We start from the raw sequence: 24,538 nt of genomic DNA on the forward strand, positions 1-24,538 counted from the left end.
GGCGAAATTCCGATTTGGCTGAAATTTGCTACATTGACTTCTACTGTGGATCTCCAACACCCAAATAATGGTTGGGCCGAATCGGTCCATAACCTATTATAGCTTCAATAGCAAGGCAATTCCTATCCATTATCCTTTTTTTGCCTAAAAATGGATGGTGGATGGTAAATACGGCCCCGCATATTTTTATTGTTTAGCATAATATTTTAATGTCTCGGTGAAGTGAGATACCCTTTTAACTAAGCTAAATATTTTGAATTTATTTTCAGTTTTTATATTCGTCAACCAGACACTTTAACACTATCAATAGGAACTTTTGGAACTTCCAAACAACAATTTTGCTTTGATCAAATTTTATTTGGTGATAATGATATCAGTTTTAATTTTCAATAACTCTTTATTTTGACAACTTTTTTCCTTTTGATAGTCTTTATAAATAGAATAAATAAATGGATTTTTAATTAATGAAATCAAAATAAATGAAAATTTAGATTTGAGCCACTGTGGTGGTATCAATTTCAGTGGTGGTAGTTGTATCAGTAGCAATTTCAGTAGTTGTAGTTGGTTCAGTATTGGGTGTAGTAGTGGGTGTAGTAGTTGTTGCAGTAGTAGGGGCTGGTGTCACAACTTCACCTGTAGCCAAGCATGTTTCCAATTGTTGATAAAGGGCTGTAGACTCCTTGATGTAGGTGTTGGTGCAATCATTTGTACAATAGTTCTTATCGTATTCAATAGTTTGATATCTCAATTCAACATATTGCATTTTATTTTTGGAAAGAGATTGCATATCCAAAGAGGTGGAAAGGGATGAGCCGGCCTAAAAAGATAAAATGAAAGGATTTTTAAGTTATTATATCGAAAATTTATTGAAGTTTTCTATACAAGATCCCAGTTGTTCGAAGACATTACAAAACAACTCATGCAAAATTTCAGTCAAATTGTATGAGAATTGCGCCCTCTAGAAGCTCAAGAAATCAAGACCCAAGATTGACTTATATGGCAGCTATATCAAAACATGGACCGATTTGGTCCATTTACAATCCCAACCGACCTACATTAAAATAAAAAGTATTTTTGTGCAAAATTTCAAGTGCCTAGCTTTACTCCTTCAAAAGTTGCTTTCGACAGACAGACTGACGGACATGGCTAGATCGACTTAAAATATCATGACGATCAAAAATATATACTTGATGGGGTCTTAGACGCATATTTTGAGGTGTTACAAACAAAATGACTAAGTTAATATGCCCCCATGCTATGGTTAAGGGTGTAAAAAAACGTTTGTAGTGCTCTTATTAAAAACACTGATATATCGAAATATCAATTTCTCAACCTAAAAAGTATATAAAGGGTGATTTTTTAGAGGTTAGGATTTTCATGCATTAGTATTTGACAGATCACGTGGGATTTCAGACATGGTGTCAAAGAGAAAGATGCTCAGTATGCTTTGACATTTCATCATGAATAGACTTACTAACGAGCAACGCTTGCAAATCATTGAATTTTATTACCAAAATCAGTGTTCGGTTCGAAATGTGTTCATTCACCGTAACGTTGCGTCCAACAGCATCTTTGAAAAAATACGGTCCAATGATTCCACCAGCGTACAAACCACACCAAACAGTGCATTTTTCGGGATGCATGGGCAGTTCTTGAACGGCTTCTGGTTGCTCTTCACTCCAAATGCGGCAATTTTGCTTATTTACGTAGCCATTCAACCAGAAATGAGCCTCATCGCTGAACAAAATTTGTCAAAATTTGAACACATTTCGAACCGAACACTGATTTTGGTAATAAAATTCAATTATTTGCAAGCGTTGCTCGTTAGTAAGTCTATTCATGATGAAATGTCGAAGCATACTGAGCATCTTTCTCTTTGACACCATGTCTGAAATCCCACGTGATCTGTCAAATACTAATGCATGAAAATCCTAACCTCAAAAAAATCACCCTTTATATTCTTGATCATTGTAAAATTCTAAGTCGATCTAGCTTTGGTCGCCACAGTCTGTAAAAATGTAGATATCAAGCTAAAACTTCGCGCACATTCTTTTTTCGTCGATAAGTTTGGGCTATATCTTAATATTGTCATAATATATTTCGATCTCCGATGAAAGGGCTTAGGATCATTAAAAACCGCAGTGATTGCCTATTTCGTCAGAATTTGCCTCAGTGAGTTGTGTTGGGCCCCTCGACATCTATGGTTCAGATCGTTCTATATTGGGGTATAGCTGCCATTTATACCGATCTCCTAGTTTAATGTCTTGGGCTCATAGCAGTCGCATTTATTATGCGATTTTGATAAGATTAAGCACAGTGAGTTATGTTAGGCCCCTCGACATACACACCGAGTATAGTCTAGATCGTACTATATTTGGATGTGATGGGTATCCAAAGTATGGCCAGGCCGCACTCAACCCATAAATACCTGACCCTTAATTTCCTAGATTTTGACGAAATTTCTTATATTCATTATTTAAAGCTTATACATAAAATGTTCGATCTTAAAAAAAATAGGCAAAATTTGCATTTGTTTTGTAATGGCTTGGGTAAAGAAAAAAGTGGAAGTAAGTCTGCCACTTTCGAACAGAAGGAGACAGGCAGCGAATACGTCACTTATAAAAATGCAAAAAAAAACCTCAGAGTATATCTATGCCGATCAACAGAACTTGATGTCTCATTCCTCTGCTAGCTTTGGCTTCATGTGGCACTCATCTGAGTGGTGTTCATTTGCAAACAAGACACGATGTCCGTCGACCAAATTAACAATCACATCCAATGAACGATTACTAAAACATTCATGCATCTCTCACTCTATTGTATATGTGCGTGTGTTTCTAGCTAACATTGTTTTTATGTGGCTTCGATACAGACAATTGCTTTGGCCAAAGTGGCTATTGAGTGCCAAATTGTGGGTCCAAGCAGTTCTCTGGTGCATACACCAAAAACAATTGAAATATGCTACAATAAAACATACATACAATAGAAAAATGACTCAGCTAGTTGGCAAAGTGTCGAGTTTAGTTCGTGTTGAATGCATTTCATAGAGGAATTTTCGCAAGGGGGGAAAGAGTAGAGCTAATTTGACCAAGGAAATTAATACAACAAGAAAAGAAGGGTTTTTTTATTGATCACTAAAAATTTCATTTCAAAAAAATCTTAGGCAAAAATTTATAAAAATTTTAACTTAAGAGTCAATGTCGTAGAAATGAGAAAATTTTATTAAGAATAAGAAAAAAAAATTCATAGAAATGAGAAAATCTTATAGAAAGTTTATCTTAAATAAATTTCATTGAAATTTTATCATAATATCATAGAAAACAAGTAAAAGCGTGCTAAGTTCGGCCGGGCCAAATCTTATATACCCTCCACCAAGGATAACATTTGTCGAGTTCTTTTCCCGGCATCTCTTCTTAGGCAAAAAAAAAGGAAAAGAGAAAAGATTTGCTCTGCTGGTAGAGTGATATCAAGATATGTTCCTGTTCGGAACACAATTAAATTATATGTTGGGAACCTGTGTAAAATGTCAGCCAATACGAATAAGAATTGCGCCCTTTTCGGGCTCAAGAAGTAAAATAAAGAGATCGATTTATATGGGAGCTGCATCGGGCTATAGACCGATTCAGACCATAATAAACACGTATGTTGATGGTCATGAGAGGATCCGTCGTACATAATTTCAGGCAAATGGGATAATAATAGCGACCTCTAGAGGCTCAAGAAGTCAATATCCCAGATCGGTTTATATGGCAGCTATGTCAGGTTATGAACCGATTTTAACCTTATTTGACACAGTTGTTGAAAGTAAGAATAAAATACGTCATGCAAAATTTCAGCCAAATCAGATAGGAATTGCACCCTCTAGAAGTTTCAGAAATCAAGACCCAAGATCGGTTTATATGACACCTATATCAGGTTATGGACCAATTTGATCCATATTTAGCACAGTTGTTAAAAATATTAACAGAACACTATATGTAAAATTTCAGCCAAAATCGGACTAAAATTGCGTTTAATAAGGGTTCAAGAAGTCAAATCGTTAGATCAGTTTATATGGGAGCTATATCAGGTTATAGACCGATTTTAACCGAACTTAGCACAGTTGTTGAAAGTCATAACAAAACACTACATTCAAAATTTCAACCAAATCGGACAAAATTTGCGGCTTGTAATGACTCAAGAAATCAAATCGGGAGATCGGTTTATATGAGAGCTATATCAGGTTATAGACTGACTTGAACCGTACTTGGCACAGTCGTTAAAAGTAATAACAGACCACCACATGCCCGATTTCAGCCAAATCGGACAAAAAAAATGCGGCTTATAAGGGCTCAAGAAGTCAAATCGGGAGATCGGTTTATATCGGAGCTATATAAGGTTATAGACCGATTTTGACCGTACTTGGCACAGTCGTTAAAAGTCATAACAGAGCACTACATACCCAATTTCAGCCAAATCGGATAAAAAATACGGCTTATAAGGGCTCAAGAAGTCAAATCAGGAGATTGGTTTATATCGGAGCTATATCTAAATCTGAACGGATATGAGCCATTTACAATCCCCAATGACCTACATCAATATTAAGTACATGTGCAAAATTTCTATCGTGATGTCCACAGACGGACGGACCGCTATGGCTGGGTCGACGCAAAACGTCGAGACGATCAAGAATATATATACCTTATGGGGTCTTAGACGATTCTTTCGAGGTGTTACAAACGGAATGACTAGATTAATATACCCCCATCCTATGGTGGTTGGTATAAAAACTTCATAGAAATGGAAACAAATTTGTAAAAATGAAAACATTTTTGTAGAAAGTTTGTCTTTGAAAAATTTTCTGGAAATTTTGTCCATATATAAAATTTTATGAAAATTTAGTTTTTAAAGAAAATTTTACGCAAAACACCTGGCGAGAAAATAAGAAAATTTTTCAGCGGTGATTATCCTTTCCGAGTGCTGGAGACTCGTGAGGTTTTTACCTTACCGGCTGATTACCCGTGTAAATGTCTCTTATAAGTGGTTACGCCCTCCTGCAAGCCTATCGGACTCGGCCTATGTGTCCACTGGACACTAATTGCTATGAAAGAAGTATACCCGCTGCTTCTTAATGCCATTTGGGATGAGATAACCGTCATTTCTGAGTTATTCAGTATGAAACAACGAGAGGACACATATCTCACTATTCATTATGTTTGCCTGTCATGGCTGCTCAATGATTTCATGAATTTTTCATTTGATTAAGACCATACTTAGCACAGTTGTTGTTGTCTGGTTATAGACCGATTTGAACCGTACTTGGCACAGTCGTTAAAAGGCATAACGAAGCACTTTGAGCAAAATTTCATTCTAATCGGATAAGAATTACGCCATTTAGAAGTTCAAGAAGTAAAGACCCAAGATCGGTTGATATGCAAATTTTGCCCATGAACATTCCACTAAGGAACAGGGGCAAACTTCTCACATATCAATGAGTGCAGTCCGAATTCAAGTTTAAGCTCAATGATAAGGGGCCTCCTTTTTATAGCCGAGTCCGAATGGCGTGCCACAGTGCGACACCTCTTTGGAGAGAAGTTTTACATGACATAGTATCTCACAAATGTTGCCAGCATTAGGAGGGGAAAACGACCACTGAACATTTATTTTCTGATGGTCTCGCCAGGATTCGAACCCAGGCGTTCAGCGTCATAGGGGGACTTGCTAACCTCTGCGCTTCGGTGGCCTCCGGTTCGGTTTATATGGTGGTGGCTATATAAAAACGTGGACCGATTTGACCCATTTACAGTCCCAGCCGACCTACACTAAAAATAAGTATTTGTGCAAAATTTCAAGTGCCTAGCTTTTCCATCGAAAGTTAGGAGGGACAGGCGGATGGACATGGCTATATCGATTTAAAATGTCATAACGATCAAGAATATATGTACTTTATGGGGTCTTAAATGAATATTTCGAGGTGGTTTAAACGGAATGACGAAATTACTATACCCTTATCCTATGGTGAAGGGTATAAAAAAATTGCCAGACAAACAGGTGGATCAGGCAAAATACAAACATAATATTGGCAGACGTTTCGAAGCTGGGTAAGGGCCACTCATTAGCACTTGTGTGTTCTCTGGGCCCTCATCTGTCGGCCCACAGTTCGTAGCTTGCTTATTTCTGGCATATTTTGTGTGCCGGTAATAACTATTCCATAGCATGGGGGAATCTACCAAAGTGATGAGAAAAATGATATCTACACGGATATAAGAAAGGCGGTACATGATCAATACATGCCGGTATTACATTATTCACTGCCAATCGGTATTAAACACTTTGTTTCACCCAACCCAAAAAGTATTGACTTTATAAATGTCCGAGTTAATTCACCATTAATACTGTTGAGAAGTGATAAGAGCAAATTTGGTATCACTTTTTCTATGTACAGTCTATGCTACTTCTATTGCTAGTTAGTTCCTTAACAGATAACATGAGTACTGTATAAATTACAGCTGTTCTACAAAATATTGTATATCACATGCTCAGTTTTTATGTCCTTCCCTTACAATATTGTTAAAGGAATCCATGCCTCCCATACTCACCGCATCATAATAACACTCAAAGAAGTCACCGGCTGATGCAACCTGAGAGCATGTCTGGAATGAAGTACAAATGGCATCGCCTTGATTGGCAACAGTTTGACGATCAGCAGCTACTTCTGTCTCAACAGCCTTTTCGGCATTAGTGGCAGTATCCAAACATTGGTCATAGGCAGCGGCATATTTATCATTGGCATTGGCGATTCCTTGCGAATATACGGGGAAACACTGTGCACTACGTTCAGGATTGTTGCTCAGGGATTGGCTGGCTTTCAGCATAATATTGGCCATTTGACGATGAGCCAAAGGCAAGGCGTTAAAGGACAAAGCTCCTTGAGAGGCCACAGCCAAGACAATGAATGTTATAGCCCACATTTTATATAGACACACACACGCACTAGTTTGTTAGTAGGAAGTTTATGTTTATGCTAAACGATTAATAAGTTAATACTGAAGAATATCGCTTGACCAGCGATGAATTTATACAAAATATTTGCAAATTAAAAGTCCGATAGTATGGTTCTTATCAGAGTAAGTCGAAAAATTGCTTTCTTAGAAGTATATTCGGTACTTTTTTCTATGCGAGGAAATAGCTACTTACTTTTTAAACAGTATCGAATAAGGTTTTAATTACTGTAACACTAGTCTACAAACTTTGGGTGAAAGAAAAATCTCAACCGATTTCGGTGAAATTTAGCAGGGGCTTTAGATAGGTAATACAACTCTCCAAATCAAATTTCCATATCAATTAGTGGAAAAGTGTAGTAACTGCATTATTTCAAGTGTAAATCGAGTGGTCTACATATATATGGGAGTTATATGTTATGGGATTTATTTGTTTAACTGAAACCAATAGGCTTTGATATTTAGAATATAAAGCAAATTAATACCCGTTATTAAAAAGTTGTAGGCAAACTATGTACAATATTTCGCGATTTCGAAGCTGAAAAAAATACTTTTTAAAAAGTTTAAGACAAAATGTGGTGTGCTATAAATGCATTGTGCAAACTACAGAGATCGCGATTTCGAAGCTGACCAAAGCTTTATCATCACTCCTCTAAGCCTCAAAAAGTTTCATGCTAAAAGTTCTTACTTACTAGAAGCATGCGTCTTTGAGACGAAGTACGGATCAAATCAGGGTACTTTGATTCGAGCCCAGTAAGAAAAGAAACCACCAACGACCAAAGCTACGTCATCAGTCTGCTAAGCTTTGGTCAGCTTCGAAATCGCGATCTCCGCAGCCTGCGCAATGCATTCATAGCACACCACATATTAAATTAAATTGTAAAAAAAAGTTTTATATCCACCACTGAAGGATGGGGGTATATTCATTTTTTCATTCCGTTTGCATCACATCGAAATATCCATTTCAGACCCTATAAGGTATATATATTCTAGATCGTCGTAAAAATCTAAGACGATCTAGCCATGTCCGTCCGTCCGTATGTCTGCTGAAAATTGAGCTGAAACTTTGCACAGATATTTTTTTTTTTTCCATAAGCAGGTTAAGTTCAATGATGGGCTATATCGGACTATATCTTGATATAGCCCCCATATAGACCGATCCCCCAATTTGGAGTTTTAGGCCCATAAAAGCCATATCCATTATCCTATTTTGCTGAAATTTAGAAAACTTAGTTGTGTTAGGCCCTTCGATATCCTTCTTCAGTTTGGCTCAGATCGGTTCAGATTTGGATATAGCTGTCAAATAAACCAATATCTCGATTTAAGGTCTTAGACCCATAAAAGGCGCATTTAATGTCCGATTTTGCCAAAATTTGGGACAGTAAGTTTTGTTAGGCCCTTCGACATCCTTCTTTAATTTGGCCCAGATCGGTCCAGATTTGGATATAGCTGGCATAGAGACCGATCTTTCGATTTAAGGTCTTGGGCCCATAAAAGGCGCATTTATTGTCCAATGTCGCCGAAATTTGGGACAGTGAAGTTTTGTAAGACACTTCGTCATCTTTCTTCAATTTGGCCCCAATCGGTTCAGATTTGGATATAGCTGTCAAATGGACCAATCTCTCGATTTAAGGTCTTGAACCCATAAAAGGCGCATATATTGTTTAATTTCGCCGAAATTTGGAACAGTGAGCTTTTGTAAGACACTTTGATATCCTTCTTCAATTTGGCCCAGATCGGTTCAGATTTGGATATCGCTGCCATATAGACCGATCTTTCGATTTCCAGTCCAGATTTGTATATAGCTTTCATTTAGACCGATCTCTCGATTTAAGGTTTTGGGTACATAAAACGCGCATTTATTGTCCGATTTAACCGAAATTTGTGAAAGTGAGTTGTGTTGGGCCCCACGACATCTTTCGGCAATTTGGCCCTAATCGGTCCTGATTTGGATATAGCTGCCATATAAACCGATCTCTCGATTTAAGGACTTGGGCCCATAAAAGCCACATTTATAATCCGATTTTGCTGAAATTTTGGGAGAGTGAGTTGTGTTGGGCCCTTTTACATCCTTCTTCAATTTGGCCCAGATCGGTTCCGATTTGGATATAGCTGCCATATAGACCGATCTTGCGATTTAAGGTTTTGGGCCCATAAAAGGCGCATTTATTGTTTAATTTCGCAGAAATTTGGGACAGTGAGGTTTTGTAAGGTACTTCGGCATCCTTCTTCAATTTGGCCTAGATCGGTTCAGATTTGGATATCGCTGCCATATAGACCGGTCTTTCGATTTAAGGTTTTGGGTCCATAAAAGGCGCATTTATTGTCCGATTTAACCGAAATTTGTGAAAGTGAGTTGTGTTGGGCCCCTCGACATCTTTCGGCAATTTGGCCCTAATCGGTCTATGTGGCAACTATATCCAAATCTAAACCGATCTGGACCATAGTGAAGAAGGATTTCGAGTGGCTTAACGCAACTCACTGTCCCATATTTCAGCAAAATCGTATAAAAAATGTGGTTTTTATGGGCCTAAGACCCTAAATCTGCGGATCGGTCTATATGGGGGCTATATCAAGATATAGTCCGATATACCCCATCTTTGAACTTATCCTGCTTATGGGCAAAAAAAAAGAATCTTGCAAAGTTTCAGCTCAATATCTCTATTTTTAAAGACTGTAGCGTGTTTTCAACAGACAGACGGACTGAAATGGATAGGTCGTCCTAGATTTTTACTCTGATCAAGAATATATATACTTCCTAGGGTGGGAAATGGATATTTCTATGTATGGCAAATGGAATGACAAAATGAATATACCCCTATCATTCGGTAGTGGGTACAAAAATGAGGGGTATACGTTTCTCTATTTGCAAACATAAAAATCTTCTTTATCGCATGGGACGTTCTAATGTAAAGGGTGATTTTTTTGAGGTTAGGATTTTCATGCATTAGTATTTGACAGATCACGTGGGATTTCTGACATGGTGTCAAAGAGAAAGATGCTCAGTATGCTTTGACATTTCATCATGAATAGACTTACTAACGAGCAACGCTTGCAAATCATTGAATTTTATTACCAAAATCAGTGTTCGGTTCGAAATGTGTTCATTCACCGTAACGTTGCGTCCAACAGCATCTTTGAAAAAATACGGTCCAATGATTCCACCAGCGTACAAACCACACCAAACAGTGCATTTTTCGGGATGCATGGGCAGTTCTTGAACGGCTTCTGGTTGCTCTTCACTCCAAATGCGGCAATTTTGCTTATTTACGTAGCCATTCAACCAGAAATGAGCCTCATCGCTGAACAAAATTTGTCAAAATTTGAACACATTTCGAACCGAACACTGATTTTGGTAATAAAATTCAATGATTTGCAAGCGTTGCTCGTTAGTAAGTCTATTCATGATGAAATGTCAAAGCATACTGAGCATCTTTCTCTTTGACACCATGTCTGAAATCCCACGTGATCTGTCAAATACTAATGCATGAAAATCCTAACCTCAAAAAAATCACCCTTTACAATACCACAATAAAAATACCTCACACCAAAAGACGTCATTCATTTTTTAGTAACATTCTCTAAATTCCAAATTCATGTTTATTTGATTTTTTCTTTCCCTTTAAGTCTAAGTGGAAAATATAAATATAAAATAAGATTGCTGTCTATCACGCTGAGAAACGCGTTCCTCAGTAAGAATAGGAAAGAATCTCTCGGAACCATTTAATACCAAACGAGGTTTCAGACATCTCTCTCTCTTTAATATCCTGCTGGAGAAGATTATACGAGATGCAGATGTGAATAGATATGGCACACTAATCACAAGAGAGCACATGCTACTCGCCTATGCCGACGACATCGATATCATAGGTCGGTTACCAGTAGTAACTGCAGCCTTTGAAAGAATCGAAAGAGAGTCAGTGAAAATGGGTCTGACAGTAAATGGAGATAAGACGATATGGATGGTTTCTACTCCAAAAAAGCCTTGCACAACCGAGCAGATAAAGAACATGGAGAAAGTTGGGAACCACAACTTTGATAGTCAGTAACTTTATCTACCTCGGCACCGCCGTAACGGAAACGAATGACACAAGTTTTGAGATAAAGCAAAGAATAATACTGGCAAACAGATGCTACTTTGAACTAAGTAAGCAGTTTAGAAACAAGGCCACCTCTCGACAGACGAAGTCTACACTTTACAAGACACTGATACTACCCGAGCTGTTGTATGGTTCTGATGCATGGGTACTTGTGAAAGCAGATGAGGCAGTGCTTGGAGTGTTTGAGAGAAAGGTTCTTCGTAAAATATATGGACCAGTTTGCGTTAACGGATAATATAGGCGACGTATGAACCACGAGCTGTATGAGCTGTATGACGACGATAGCATAGTTACACGCATCAAAATACAACGGCTGCGTTGGCTAGGTCATATTGTCAGAATAAATGAAGAAGCTCCAGCAAAGAAGTCTTTTGAAGGTAAACACAATGGTACACGCAAACCGGGAAGACCAAAAGCCCGATGGAAAGATCAAGTTGTGTGAGACACCTCGAAACTTGGTGTCAGAGATTTTAGAATGAGCGCAGAAGATCGAGGCGCTTGGAACGCTATTCTACGTTCGGCTAGTGGAACAAATATTCTGTCATAGCCAATTAAAGTAAAAGTAGTAAAGTATTTGCTGTCTAGTGTTAACTACTATCTTTGCGTATTGAAAACTCAAATTAATTTTGTAGTGTATTAATCGTTATTGGTAAAAAAAAAGTATAGCCACAGTATCTCTTCATCTATCTGATAGGCTCATTCAGTAGAATTAATCAATAATCGATATAAAGAAATCAAATCACCAATGAAACAATAATAATTTTGCTCCATGCGAAAAATAAGTGTGTTCATCTACTCGTACTACCAAATACCCTTTACAGAACCCCATATAGCCATTGACAAATATTCACATTTTGGAAGGTGTTTTGAGGGGGTAGGCAACCTCCTATCACTTAATCATTTTCAATACCATATTCGTAATAAGATATCTTAGTATTTAGTATTATTTTTATTGCATGATACAGGTGTTAACTTATAATTAGTACTATCTATTGGGCAGAAAATGTTTTTATATAGTTTTGTAATACAAAGTGTTAGTCTTTAATAAATAATTATAAAAATTGAGAATTTGTGGGGAGTTGATACAACAGTGTGGAGTTCGAATTGGTTTCGGATATTTTAATTTAATTAGCTGTGGTTAAAGGATTAAATGAAACAAAAAATCAAAGAAAAAAAATTTAAAAAACAAGTAAAAAGGCATTAAGTTCGGACGGGCCGAACTTTGGATACCCAAAACCTCGGGTATTTATGTAAATCTCCTTTCGACACAATCCGGTGAAAATTGGATAACTTATGCGCCCAAATTCGGCACGGACATTGAGTGGTCTAATGTTAAATTTTTTATTTGAAATTTCTTCAAAATCGGGAAATAAATAAAGTTTTTATGAGCTTCAGACCTTTAACGGGCATATCGGTCTATATGACAGCTATATCTGAATACAGTCCGATCTGAACCATATTTGGGTCCTGTGTTGGGAAGCGTAAAACTACTCACTGTTTAAAATTTCAGCAAAATCAGTCAAAAATAAAACTTTTATAGGCTTCAGACCCTTTACCGACATATCGGTCTATATGACAGCTATATCTGAATACAGTCCGATCTGAACCATATTTGGGTCCTGTGTAGGGAAGCGTAAAAATACTCACTGTTTCAAATTTCAGCGAAATCGGTTCAAAAAAAAGGTTTTATGGGCTTCAGACCCTTTAGCGGGAGATTGGTCTATATGGTAGCTATATTTAAATATAGTCCGATCTGGACCATATTTGGGTCCTATGTTAGGAGGCGTAAAACTACTCACTGTTACAAATTTCAGCGAAATCAGTTAAAAAATAAAGCTTTTATAGTCTTCAGACCCTTTATCGGCAGATCGGTCTATATGGTAGCTATATAAAGAGTGATTTGTTAAGAGCTTGTGACTTTTGATAAGCCAACGATTTAACCTTTGGGTACTTTACATATGCTTTGAAACCAAATGTGTAAGGGTGATAGTAAGATTGGTAGTAGGCCGAGAGAAAAATAAACAAAAAAAATTAGTTACGTAGGTATAGAGAAGAAAAAAAAAATTTTGGGAGATGGATTCAAAAAAGAAACTTGAAGAGAAAAGACATTAATTTTTTTGTGCTACGGAAGAAAAATTTAGAAAAATTTTTTAATTATCAGAAAGAAAAGAAAAATAAAAGATTGTGCCAGAAAAATAACAAAAAGCCATAACCGGACTTTCCAATAAGGATCTAAGGATCGAAAACAACATTGCATCAATTTTGCAGTCCATAAACTTGGGGTCATTTGCAATACCAGCGACCAAAGACACGTTATGGACCTACAATTCTTCAGAAAGAAATTCTCTAGAGATTGGATGCAGTAAACCTTGAACTTCGAAACTCTCCTTACCAACATTTTGCTGGAGCAGCAATTCTCAATTATATTAAAGTTTTACCCGAATATACCAGTTTTTCAAAATACCCGGATGCGTCAATTTGTTTTAATATATCCGGATATGCCAAATATTTAAAAATATACGGATTTCAAAATCCTTATTGGCTTTTTAACAATTTTAAGCTGGAACTAACAAAGTGCCAAGAATCCAAACACTTTCCTTGCAAAAATATATTAAATTCATTTCAATTATTATCACAGTTAGATTAAGTATTTCACGTTAAATTCAACATCTTATACAAATTTAATATGAAAATAAGAAGACCACCGTCAACAGGCCTGATGACATCGTGGGAATTAATTTGGTAAGTCCAAAACACACTTACACATATTTCTTATTATTGTTTCTTATTTATTTGTTTTTAAATTATTCCCTATAAAATTAATAATCCATGATTTTAATTTAATTTGCCATATCTTTACCAAACTTACCTATAAAATCAAATTTCATATATAATTACGAATTTTCATTTAACACTCAAAACTATATTGTATTACGCCAAACAAATATTCATGATTTGTACTTTTATTTTAATTATCATTCACTTTTAAATATAAACGTTTGTTGTTGATTATGAAACTTTAAAGGGTTTCATTACGTCACGAAAGGTGAAGGCAGTCTATTAGGAGGTGCATTTAGGGCTGACGAGAATTGGTAAGTCAGCAGGAGGGTCGGGTAAAGAGTCCAGAGCAACAACCTCACATCTAATGTTGCTCACTAACTATTAATACCATCCGGATTCTTAAGCTCACTAGCACAAACACACACCCACACATCACACATGACACAATAGCTACCTTACACTTTACTTTTATGTAGACGCATCCGAATTAGTCTCCAAAGGAAAAGAACTGCCCCAAGACTGAGCACGGCCGTGGCCAGAAGGTAGCGTCTCCGGAGGGGATTGAGCCAGAAGGGTGGATCGTCACAAGCTTGATAACTTTTTTTTAAAAAAAAACGCATAAAATTTGCAAAATCTCATCGGTTCTTTATTTGAAACGTTAGATTGGTCCATGACATTTACTTTTTGAAGATAATTTCATTTAAATGTTGACCGCGGCTGCGTCTTAGGTGGTCCATTCGGAAAGTCCAATTTTGGGCAACTTTTTCGAGCATTTCGGCCGGAATAGCCCGAATTTCTTCGGAAATGTTGTCTTCCAAAGCTGGAATAGTTGCTGGCTTATTTCTGTAGACTTTAGACTTGACGTAGCCCCACAAAAAATAGTCTAAAGGCGTCAAATCGCATGATCTTGGTGGCCAACTTACCGGTCCATTTCTTGAGATGAATTGTTCTCCGAAGTTTTCCCTCAAAATGGCCATAGAATCGCGAGCTGTGTGGCATGTAGCGCCATCTTGTTGAAACCACATGTCAACCAAGTTCAGTTCTTCAATTTTTGGCAACAAAAAGTTTGTTAGCATCGAACGATAGCGATCGCCATTCACCGTAACGTTGCGTCCAACAGCATCTTTGAAAAAATACGGTCCAATGATTCCACCAGCGTACAAACCACACCAAACAGTGCATTTTTCGGGATGCATGGGCAGTTCTTGAACGGCTTCTGGTTGCTCTTCACTCCAAATGCGGCAATTTTGCTTATTTACGTAGCCATTCAACCAGAAATGAGCCTCATCGCTGAACAAAATTTGTCGATAAAAAAGCGGATTTTCTGCCAACTTTTCTAGGGCCCATTCACTGAAAATTCGACGATGTGGCAGATCGTTCGGCTTCAGTTCTTGCACGAGCTGTATTTTATACGGTTTTACACCAAGATCTTTGCGTAAAATCTTCCATGTGGTCGAATAACACAAACCCAATTGCTGCGAACGGCGACGAATCGACATTTCACGGTCTTCAGCAACACTCTCAGAAACAGACGCAATATTCTCTTCTGTACGCACTGTACGCATTCGTGTGGTTGGTTTAATGTCCAATAAAGTAAACTGAGTGCGAAACTTGGTCACAATCGCATTAATTGTTTGCTCACTTGGTCGATTATGTAGACCATAAATCGGACGTAAAGCGCGAAACACATTTCGAACCGAACACTGATTTTGGTAATAAAATTCAATGATTTGCAAGCGTTGCTCGTTAGTAAGTCTATTCATGATGAAATGTCAAAGCATACTGAGCATCTTTCTCTTTGACACCATGTCTGAAATCCCACGTGATCTGTCAAATACTAATGCATGAAAATCCTAACCTCAAAAAAATCACCCTTTATAAATATTCCGATCTGAACAATATTTGGGTCAGATGTCAGGAGGCCTAAAATTACCCACTGTTTACAATTTCAGCGAAATCGGATAAAAATTAAAGCATTTCTGGACATTAGACCCTTTATCGGCAGATCAGTCTTTGGGCTCCTCAAAGACAAAGGCATACACTTTTATACCAAGTTCGTATTCTACTCTTAAATACCTTTCATTTGATATCCATATTGTCACAATCGGTAAACATATCCGATCGGGTGGGTTTTGGGATCGGCGTCCCCCTAGGTAATTTGACCTTAAAATGTTATACCTAATTCGTGTTTTTGGGGTAGCAAAAGGTGGCACACAAAATTTCGCTTAAATCGGTACACCCATATCCGAGATCTGGCCTTTGTTAATCATGACGAATACTTCGAGGTGTTACAAACGATAATATAACTTACACCACCACTGCGGTACAGGGTAATAAAGCTTAGTGCACTTGTTTGTAACACCCACAAGGAAGATAGATAGTACACTGATAGACTCTGTATCACTTTCTGATTCGATTTAACTATGTCCGTCTGTCTGTACATGTTAATTTTTGTATAAACTACAGGTCGAAAATTTCATCCAATCGTCTTTAAATTTGCCAAAATTTTTTTTGGCGAGAGACGGAGCCTATTGGGCTCAATTATCAACCGATTCTATCGAAACTTGGCAGAAGCGTTTTTCTCTTGACTATCGATATTACTGGTGAATTTCATAGAAATCGGCTCAGATTTGGATATAGCACTCGCTTTCCTCTACGACTAACACAATATTTGGTAGAAATCAGTTCAGATTTAGATATACATAGCTCCCATATATGTTCGTCCGATTTTGAGAAATAATGCAATAAATTGCTGATTTCTTAACCGATTCTCTCAAAATTTGGCTGGAAGGAATTTCTTATGCCTCTGAATATCACTAAGGAATTCCAATGAAATCGATTCAAATTTTGATATAGCTGTCATATATGTATTTCGGCCGATTTTCACTTATAGAGCCACTACAAGCGCATTTATTGAACAATCTTGCCAAAATTTTGCACAACGCTTTCGTCGATGACTACCACAATATCTAAGAAGCTCTAATTCTTATTAGAGCTGGCAAGATATCGATAGTCGCAACATTCGATATTTGTATACCGTCCATCATATGATGGGGAGTATACTGATTTCGACATTCCGTTTGTAACACCTCGAAATATGCGTCTAAGACCCCATAAAGTATATATATTCTTGATCGTCATGACATTTTACAATAAGTCGGTCAAGCCATGTCCGTCCATCCATCCGTCTGTCGAAAGCACGCTAAGTTTCAATGGAGTAAAGCTAGACGCTTGAAATTTTGCACAAATACTTCTTATTAGTGTAGGTCGGTTGGGATTGTAAATGGGCCAAATCGGTTTATGTTTTGATATAGCTGCCATATAACCCAACCTAGGGTCTTGACTACTAGAGCTTCTAGAGGGCACAATTCTTATCCGATTTAGCTGAAGTTTTGCATAAAGTGTCCTGGTATGACTCCCAACAACTGTGCCACGTATAGCCTAAATCAGTCCATAATGTGATATAGCCGCCATATAAACCGATCTCCCGATTAGACGTCATGAGCCTCTAGAGGACGCAATTCCTATCTGATTTGGCTGAAATTTTGCATGACGTGTTTCGTTATGACTTCCAACAACTGCGCGATGTACGGTTTAAATCGATCCATAACCTGATAGCTATCATATAAACCGATCTTGGGTCTTGACTTCTTAAGCTTCTAGAGGGCGCAAATCTTGTTCGATTTGGTCAAAATTTTGCATGAAGTGTTTTATTTTGGTATTTTTCTATGACGGGTGTTTTTCTATTCGAAAATGTCATTCAAAGAACTTGACAAATGCGATCCATGGTGGAGGGTATATAGATTCGGCCCGGCCGAACTTAACACGTTTTTACTTGTTAAAAATATATAACGGCAGTATCGATATTATCGTTAATTTCCCATTACCTTTATTTCAAACGAAAATAAGAGTTAACAAGAAAGAGCGTGTTAGGTTTGGCCGGGCCGAATCTTATATACCCTCCACCATGGTCGCATCTGTCAAGTTCTTTGCGCAGTATCTCTTTTTAGGCAAACAAAAAATAATGAATAAACAAGGAGCTATATCAAGCTATAGTCCGATTCGGGGCTCAAGAAGCAAAATCGAGAGATCGGTTTATATGGGAGCTGTATCAAGTTATGGATCAATTCTGACCATATTGCACACGTATGTTGAAGGCAATGGGAGGATCCGTTGTACAAAATTTGTGCCAAATCGGATGAGAATTGCTCTCTCTAGAGGCTCAAGAAGTCAAGATCCCGGATCGGTTTATATGGCAGCTATATCAGGTTATGAACCGATTTGAACCATACTTAGTACAGTTGTTGGAAGTGATATCAAAACACTATGTTGAAAATTTCAAATTTCAATTTCGTCAAAACGGACGAAAATTGCGCCCTCTAGAGGCTCAAGAAGTCAAGACCCAAGATCGGTTTCTATTGCAGCTATATTAAAACATGAACCGATTTGGCCCATTTACAATCCCAACTGACCGACACTAGTAAAAAGCATTTGTGCAAAAGCGGCTAGCTTTACTCCTTCAATGGTTAGTGTGCTTTTGACAGACAGACGGACGGACATGGCTAGTTCGAATTAAAATGTCACGACGGTCAAGAATATATATACTTTATGGGGTCTTACACGCATATTTCGAGGTGTTACAAACAGAATGACGTAATTAGTATGCCCCCATCCTATGGTGGAGGGTATAAAAATCGGGATATCGTCTTATATAGAAGCAATATCAATGCACAGATCGAAAAAAAAAAACAAAATTCAATAAAGTCATGAGAGAAATCATTGTACAAAATTGTAGACCAGTCGCATGAAAATTGCGCCATCTATAGGTGCTATTCACAATAGTATCGCTTTTCTTTTTGATCAATTTTGCAAAAAAACCCAACTCTGCCGATAGTATCGATAGGAAAAATACAAATCGATATTCAGACCCAAAATAAAACATCGATAGTATTGATGGTGCCATCGATATTTTGCCAGCTCTAATTCTTATGCGATCCATGGTAGAGGGTTTATGAGATTCGACCCGACCGAACTTAAAATCCTTTTACTTCATCAATTTTTATATAAGTTGTAGGGTTAGGGCAGCACCTCCCCTCTGTTTTTGCCTTTTCTTACGACGAAATGAAAACACATGTTTTTTCACTATTTTTTTCATACACTTTTACTTTTTCATACACTTTAAACTTTTCTTTATAATTGCAAAATTATTTGCATTTAGAGGGCGACTCTACTAATACTGAATCAATGAAACTCCGATTCTGGTTGAGGAGGTGTTGGGAAAGTAGTAGTGCTGGTGGTAGTTGAAGGAGGGGGCGCTCCTCCCGCCAAACATTGCTCCAGTTGTGAGTACAGATTTGTGGATTCCTTAATGTAGGTGTCAGTACTCTTGTTGGTGCAATAGTTCTTGTCATATTCGATTGTTTGATATCTCAGTTGAATGTATTGCATAGTGCTCTTGGCAAGCGTTTGCATTTCCAAAGAATTGGTAAGAGATGAACCAGCCTGGAAAAAGAAAATTGAATATTTGTTGTAGTACAATATTTATGTATAATTAACCTAACCTTTTTATAAAACCAACCCTAAACTAACCTATACACTTAGTGTTGCCATGTTTTATCTGACATTTACAATTTGATATTTTCTAGAATAATTGTACTCAGAATGTGTAATATTTCAGTCTATTCGGATAAGAATTGCGCCTTGTAGGGGATTAAGAAGCAAAATCGGGAGATCGATTGGAGGTCATGGGAGAAGCCGTGGTACAAAATTTCTGCCCAGTCGGGTGGGAATTGCGCCCTCTAGAGGCTCAAGAAGTCAGGATCCTAGATAGGTTTATGTGACAGCTATATCACGTTATGTACCGATTTGCGCCATACAGTTATTGGAAGTCATAACAAAACATCTCATGCAATATTTCAGCCAAATCAGGTGAGAATTGCGCCCTCTAGCGGCTCAAGAAGTCAAGACTCAAGATCGATTTATATGGCAGCTATACCAGGTTATGAACCGATTTTAACCATACTTAGCACAGTTGTTGGAAGTGATACCAAAACATCACATGCAAAATTTCAGTCAAATCGAAGGAGATTTGCGCCCGTGCAAAACTACATCCAAATCGGAATAGAATTGCGCCCTCTAGAGGCTAAGGAAGTCAAAACCCAAGATCGGTTTATATGCCAGCTATATCAGGTTATGAACCGATTTGAACCATACTTAGCACAGTTGTTAGAATTGATACCAAAACACCACATGGAAAATTTCAGTCAAATCGAAGGAGATTTGCGCCCTCTAGAGGCTTAAGAAGTCAAGAACCAAGATCGGTTTATATCAAAACATTGACCGATTTGACCCATTTACAATCCCCAGCGACCTACGTCTATAAGAAGTATCTATGCAAAATGTCAAGCGAATTGCTTTTATCGCTTAGACTTTATTCTGGTCGCCACTGACGCGCGGACATGGCTAGATCGATTATAATGTCAAAACGATCAAGAATATGGGGCCACAGGCTAGTGACACGTTCAGGATTAGTATACCCCCATGCTATGGTGGACGCTAGCAAAGCATAGCGAAATAAGTCACCTTGCTTTCACAAAGTTGCCAAGTGAAAACATCTTCACGGACATTAAAAGATCGAAAGCAAACAAGGCAGTGAATTCTCCAATATACAATACCATTCGCTAATACTCACCGCATTATGGTAACACTGAAAGTAATCAGCTGATGATTCAATCTTTGAACATCCCTGGAATGAGGAGCAAATATCCTCTCCCTGCTGATAAACATTACTACGATCCTTAGCTACTTCAGATTCCACGGTCTTCTCGGCATTCAAAGCGATATCCAGACATTCATTATAGGTCTCTTCATAACGTTCATTGGCCTCGGCAATTCCTTGCGAATAGATGGGGAAACACAAAACGTTACGTTCAGGATGTTCATTCATGGATACGCTAGTCTTTAACATGATATTGGCCAATTGACGATGAGCCAAAGGCAAGGCGTTAAAGGACAAAGCTCCTTGAGAGGCTACAGCCAGGACGATGAATGTAATAGCCCACATTTCAGGTACGTACACAATTTCTTAAGGTTAGAAGAAAGAAAAAATCCACCCCAATCAATGGATAACTAAGTTAATACTGAAGTATGCCCCAGGGCAGCAAAGATTTTATACAAAATTGTAGAAATCATTTGTTTATAGATTTCTTATCAAATTTAGTATCAATTTTTTTTATTTTTCGGTAATTTTTTGACATAAACGCATTTTTGCTTGAAATATAGGTGCGAAATTTACAATACCCTCGCAGTGAGTAAGACAAAAAATTGTGACATTTGCCTTTTGCACTAAAGTGAATAAAAAAAATTTTATCAGTACTATCTACAGTCTTTTGTGTTGTTGTTGTTATTATTAACTTAATTTATGGTGTTTAAATCTTAAATGTCAACTGTTACCTTATCAATCATTGGTAATTTCCTCGCCATTTTCCCTAGACCATTTGGATATTTGATTTTGTTGGAATCAGTTGCATGTCAGTTTAAAATTTTCTAATACGTTGGACCAGTAAAAATATGAAGAATTTGGAGATGTCTCGTCGATAAGGCAATTATGGATTTATTGTGAGCTGTGAAGAATGATAAAATATTGAAAAAGAAAACAAGTGAATCACCATCAGATAACATGCCAAGTAGACCAAGTCAAAATGTATGTCAATGACGGCACGTGGCCATACAGCTCTAGGTTCATACGAGGGTTGTCTTTGATCTTCGGGATTAGAGAACACAAAAACAAATATTGAATGAATTGTCGATGTACTTTTGCCACTGTGATTGAGGTATCTCCAAAATAAGCACTCTGAACACATCCACCGCTTCTTCAGGTGTCGAAAAACGTTTATCTCTCATTTTATTTTTTACGTACGGGAACAAAAAGAAGTCATTCGGTGCCAAGTCAGGACTACACGGCGGAAGACTCATCAAATCGATGTTTTGAGTGCTCAAAAATGGAGATTCATCACCAAAAATTAAATTAAGCTCATCGATGCACTGTTGTTGAGTTAATCCATTGCACGAAAATGTTCACGGTTTTATTCCATTTTTTTGAGCGAGATGAGTCTTTTAAGTTACTGTAAACAAAACAAATAGCGCTCCTATGTCAAAACGTTCTGAGTACGTAAAACCTCAAAAATCTCAAGCTTAACGATATAGCTATCAGTTGACAGATTGCAGCACAAAGGTTGTCCAATCCCGAAATATAAAAAACAATCCTCGTACGACTTCGACACTAGAATTTTGCTATCGCATACCCCAAACACTGATACAGCATCAGATTGATATTCTTCAAACACTCCAAACACTAGCTCCCTATTACTCAAGCCACTTAAAAAGCTAACATTTCTCCGTTTTGGCACATGAAGGGAGTCCAGCATTTAACCCCATAAAGTATATATATTCTTGATCGTCGTGAAATTTTATGTCGATCTAGCCATGTCCGTCCATCTGTCCGTCCGTCTGTCCGTCCGTCTGTCCGTCCGTCCGTCCGTCCGTCCGTCTGTCTGTCGAAAGCACGCTAACTTCCGAAGGAGTAAAGCTAGCCGCTTGAAATTTTGCACAAATACTTCTTATTAGTGTAGGTCATTTGGTATTGTAAATGGGCCATATCGGTCCATGTTTTGATATAGCTGCCATATAAACCGATCTTGGGTCTTGACTTCTTGAGCCTCTAGAGTGCGCAATTCTTATCCGATTTATATGAAATTTTGCACGACGTGTTTTGTTATGATATCCAACAACTGTGACAAGTATGGTTCAAATCGGTCAATAATCTGATATAGCTGCCATATAAACCGATCTTGGGTCTTGACTTCTTGAGCCTCTAGAGTGCGCAATTCTTATCCGATTGGCATGAAATTGTGCACGACGTGTTTTGTTATGATATCCAACAACTGTGCCAAGTATGGTTCAAATCGGTCCATAATCTGATATAGCTGCCATATAAACCGATCTTGGGTCTTGACTTCTTGAGCCTCTAGAGTGCGCAATTCTTATCCGATTTATATGAAATTTTGCACGACGTGTTTTGTTATGATATCCAACAACTGTGACAAGTATGGTTCAAATCGGTCCATAATCTGATATAGCTGCCATATAAACCGATCTTGGGTCTTGACTTCTTGAGCCTCTAGAGTGCGCAATTCTTATCCGATTGGAATGAAATTTTGCACGACGTGTTTTGTTATGATATCCAACAACTGTACCAAGTATGGTTCAAATCGGTCCATAATCTGATATAGCTGCCATATAAACCGATCTTGGTTCTTGAATTCTTGAGCCTCTAGAGTGCGCAATTCTTATGCGATTGGAATGAAATTTTGCACAACGTGTTTTGTTATGATATCCAACAACTGTGCCAAGTATGGTTCAAATCGATATAGCTGCCATATAAACCGATCTTGGGTCTTGACTTCTTGAGCCTCTAGAGGGCGCAATTCTTATCCAATTTGAATGAATTTTGGCACGTAGTATTTTGTTATGATATCCAACAACTGTGCCAAATATGGTTCAAATCGGTTCATAACCTGATATAGCTGCCATATAAACAGATCTGGTGACTTGACTTCTTGAGCTTCTAGAGGGCGCAATTTCTATCCGATTTGGCTGAAATTTCGCAAGACGTTTTTTATTGTTATTTTCAGCAACTATGTCAAATAAAGTACAAGTCGGTTCATAGCCCGATATAGCTGCCATATAAACCGATCTGGGATCTTGACTTCTTGAGCCTCTAGAGGTCGCAATTATTATCCGATTTGCATGAAATTTTGTACGACGGATTCTCTCATGACCATTAACATACGTGTTTATTATGGTCTGAATCGGTCTATAGGCCGAAACAGCTCCCATATAAATCGATCTCTCTATTTTACTTCTTGAGCCCCCAAAGGGCGCAATTCTTACTCGAATTGGCTGACATTCTAAACAGGTCTCCAACATATAATTTAATTGTGGTCTAAACCGGATCATATCTTTATATCGCTCTAATAGCAAAGCAAATCTTTTCTTATATCTTTTTTTGCCTAAGAAGAGATGTCGGGAAAAGAACTTGACAAATGCGCTCCATGGTGGAGGGTATATAAGATTCGGCCCGGCCGAACTTTGCACGCTTTTACTTGTTTTGGTTAGAAACAACAATGGGATGGATAATGGGCCACTGAACAACACACAGGAGGTCACCTTAGCGCAGAGGTTAACATCTCCGCCTTTGACGCTGAACGCATGGATTCCAATCACGGCGAGACCATCATAAAAAATGTCAGCGGTGATTTTCCCCTCTTAATGCTGGCAACATTTGTGAGGTACAATGCCATATAAAACTTCTGTCCAAAAGAGGTGTCACACTGCGGCACGCCGTTCGGACTCGGCTATAAAAAGGAGGCCTCTTATCATTGAGCTTAAACTTGAATCGAACTGCACTCATTGATGTGTGAGAAGTTTGCTCCTGTTCCTTAGTAAAATGTTCACGGGCAAAATTTGCATTTTTGAACAACGCACAGTGTTTTAGTGGAAGAAAGTCCAATACATTTAATCTATTGACCTGAGTAGAGTAGAATCACAGTGGTATGCTATTAACAAAATCTATAATCGCCCTTCATTCTATGCACCTAATGTGGTTCAAATCTGGTA

At 37.8% G+C, this 24,538-nt stretch overlaps 2 protein-coding genes across 2 annotated transcripts; both read right to left on the bottom strand.

Annotated features, from left to right (window-relative positions):
- Positions 1–377: 377 nt before the first annotated feature.
- LOC106086093 (protein TsetseEP) lies at positions 378–7,024 on the bottom strand. Its single transcript, XM_013250621.2, has 2 exons — positions 6,579–7,024; positions 378–817 (listed from the first exon to the last, which is right to left on the bottom strand). Exons 1-2 carry the CDS (start codon positions 6,948–6,950, stop codon positions 488–490), a joined length of 702 nt encoding a protein of 233 aa, XP_013106075.2. The 5' UTR covers positions 6,951–7,024; the 3' UTR covers positions 378–487.
- A 12,015-nt stretch (positions 7,025–19,039) lies between these two features.
- LOC106086095 (protein TsetseEP-like) lies at positions 19,040–20,981 on the bottom strand. Its single transcript, XM_013250622.2, has 2 exons — positions 20,553–20,981; positions 19,040–19,363 (listed from the first exon to the last, which is right to left on the bottom strand). The coding sequence occupies exons 1-2, from the start codon at positions 20,922–20,924 to the stop codon at positions 19,103–19,105; spliced, it is 633 nt and encodes a 210-aa protein (XP_013106076.2). The 5' UTR covers positions 20,925–20,981; the 3' UTR covers positions 19,040–19,102.
- Between the last annotated feature and the right edge of the window lie 3,557 nt (positions 20,982–24,538).

Source organism: Stomoxys calcitrans, chromosome 2, assembly GCF_963082655.1.
Source record: "Stomoxys calcitrans chromosome 2, idStoCalc2.1, whole genome shotgun sequence".
NCBI lineage: Eukaryota > Metazoa > Arthropoda > Insecta > Diptera > Muscidae > Stomoxys > Stomoxys calcitrans.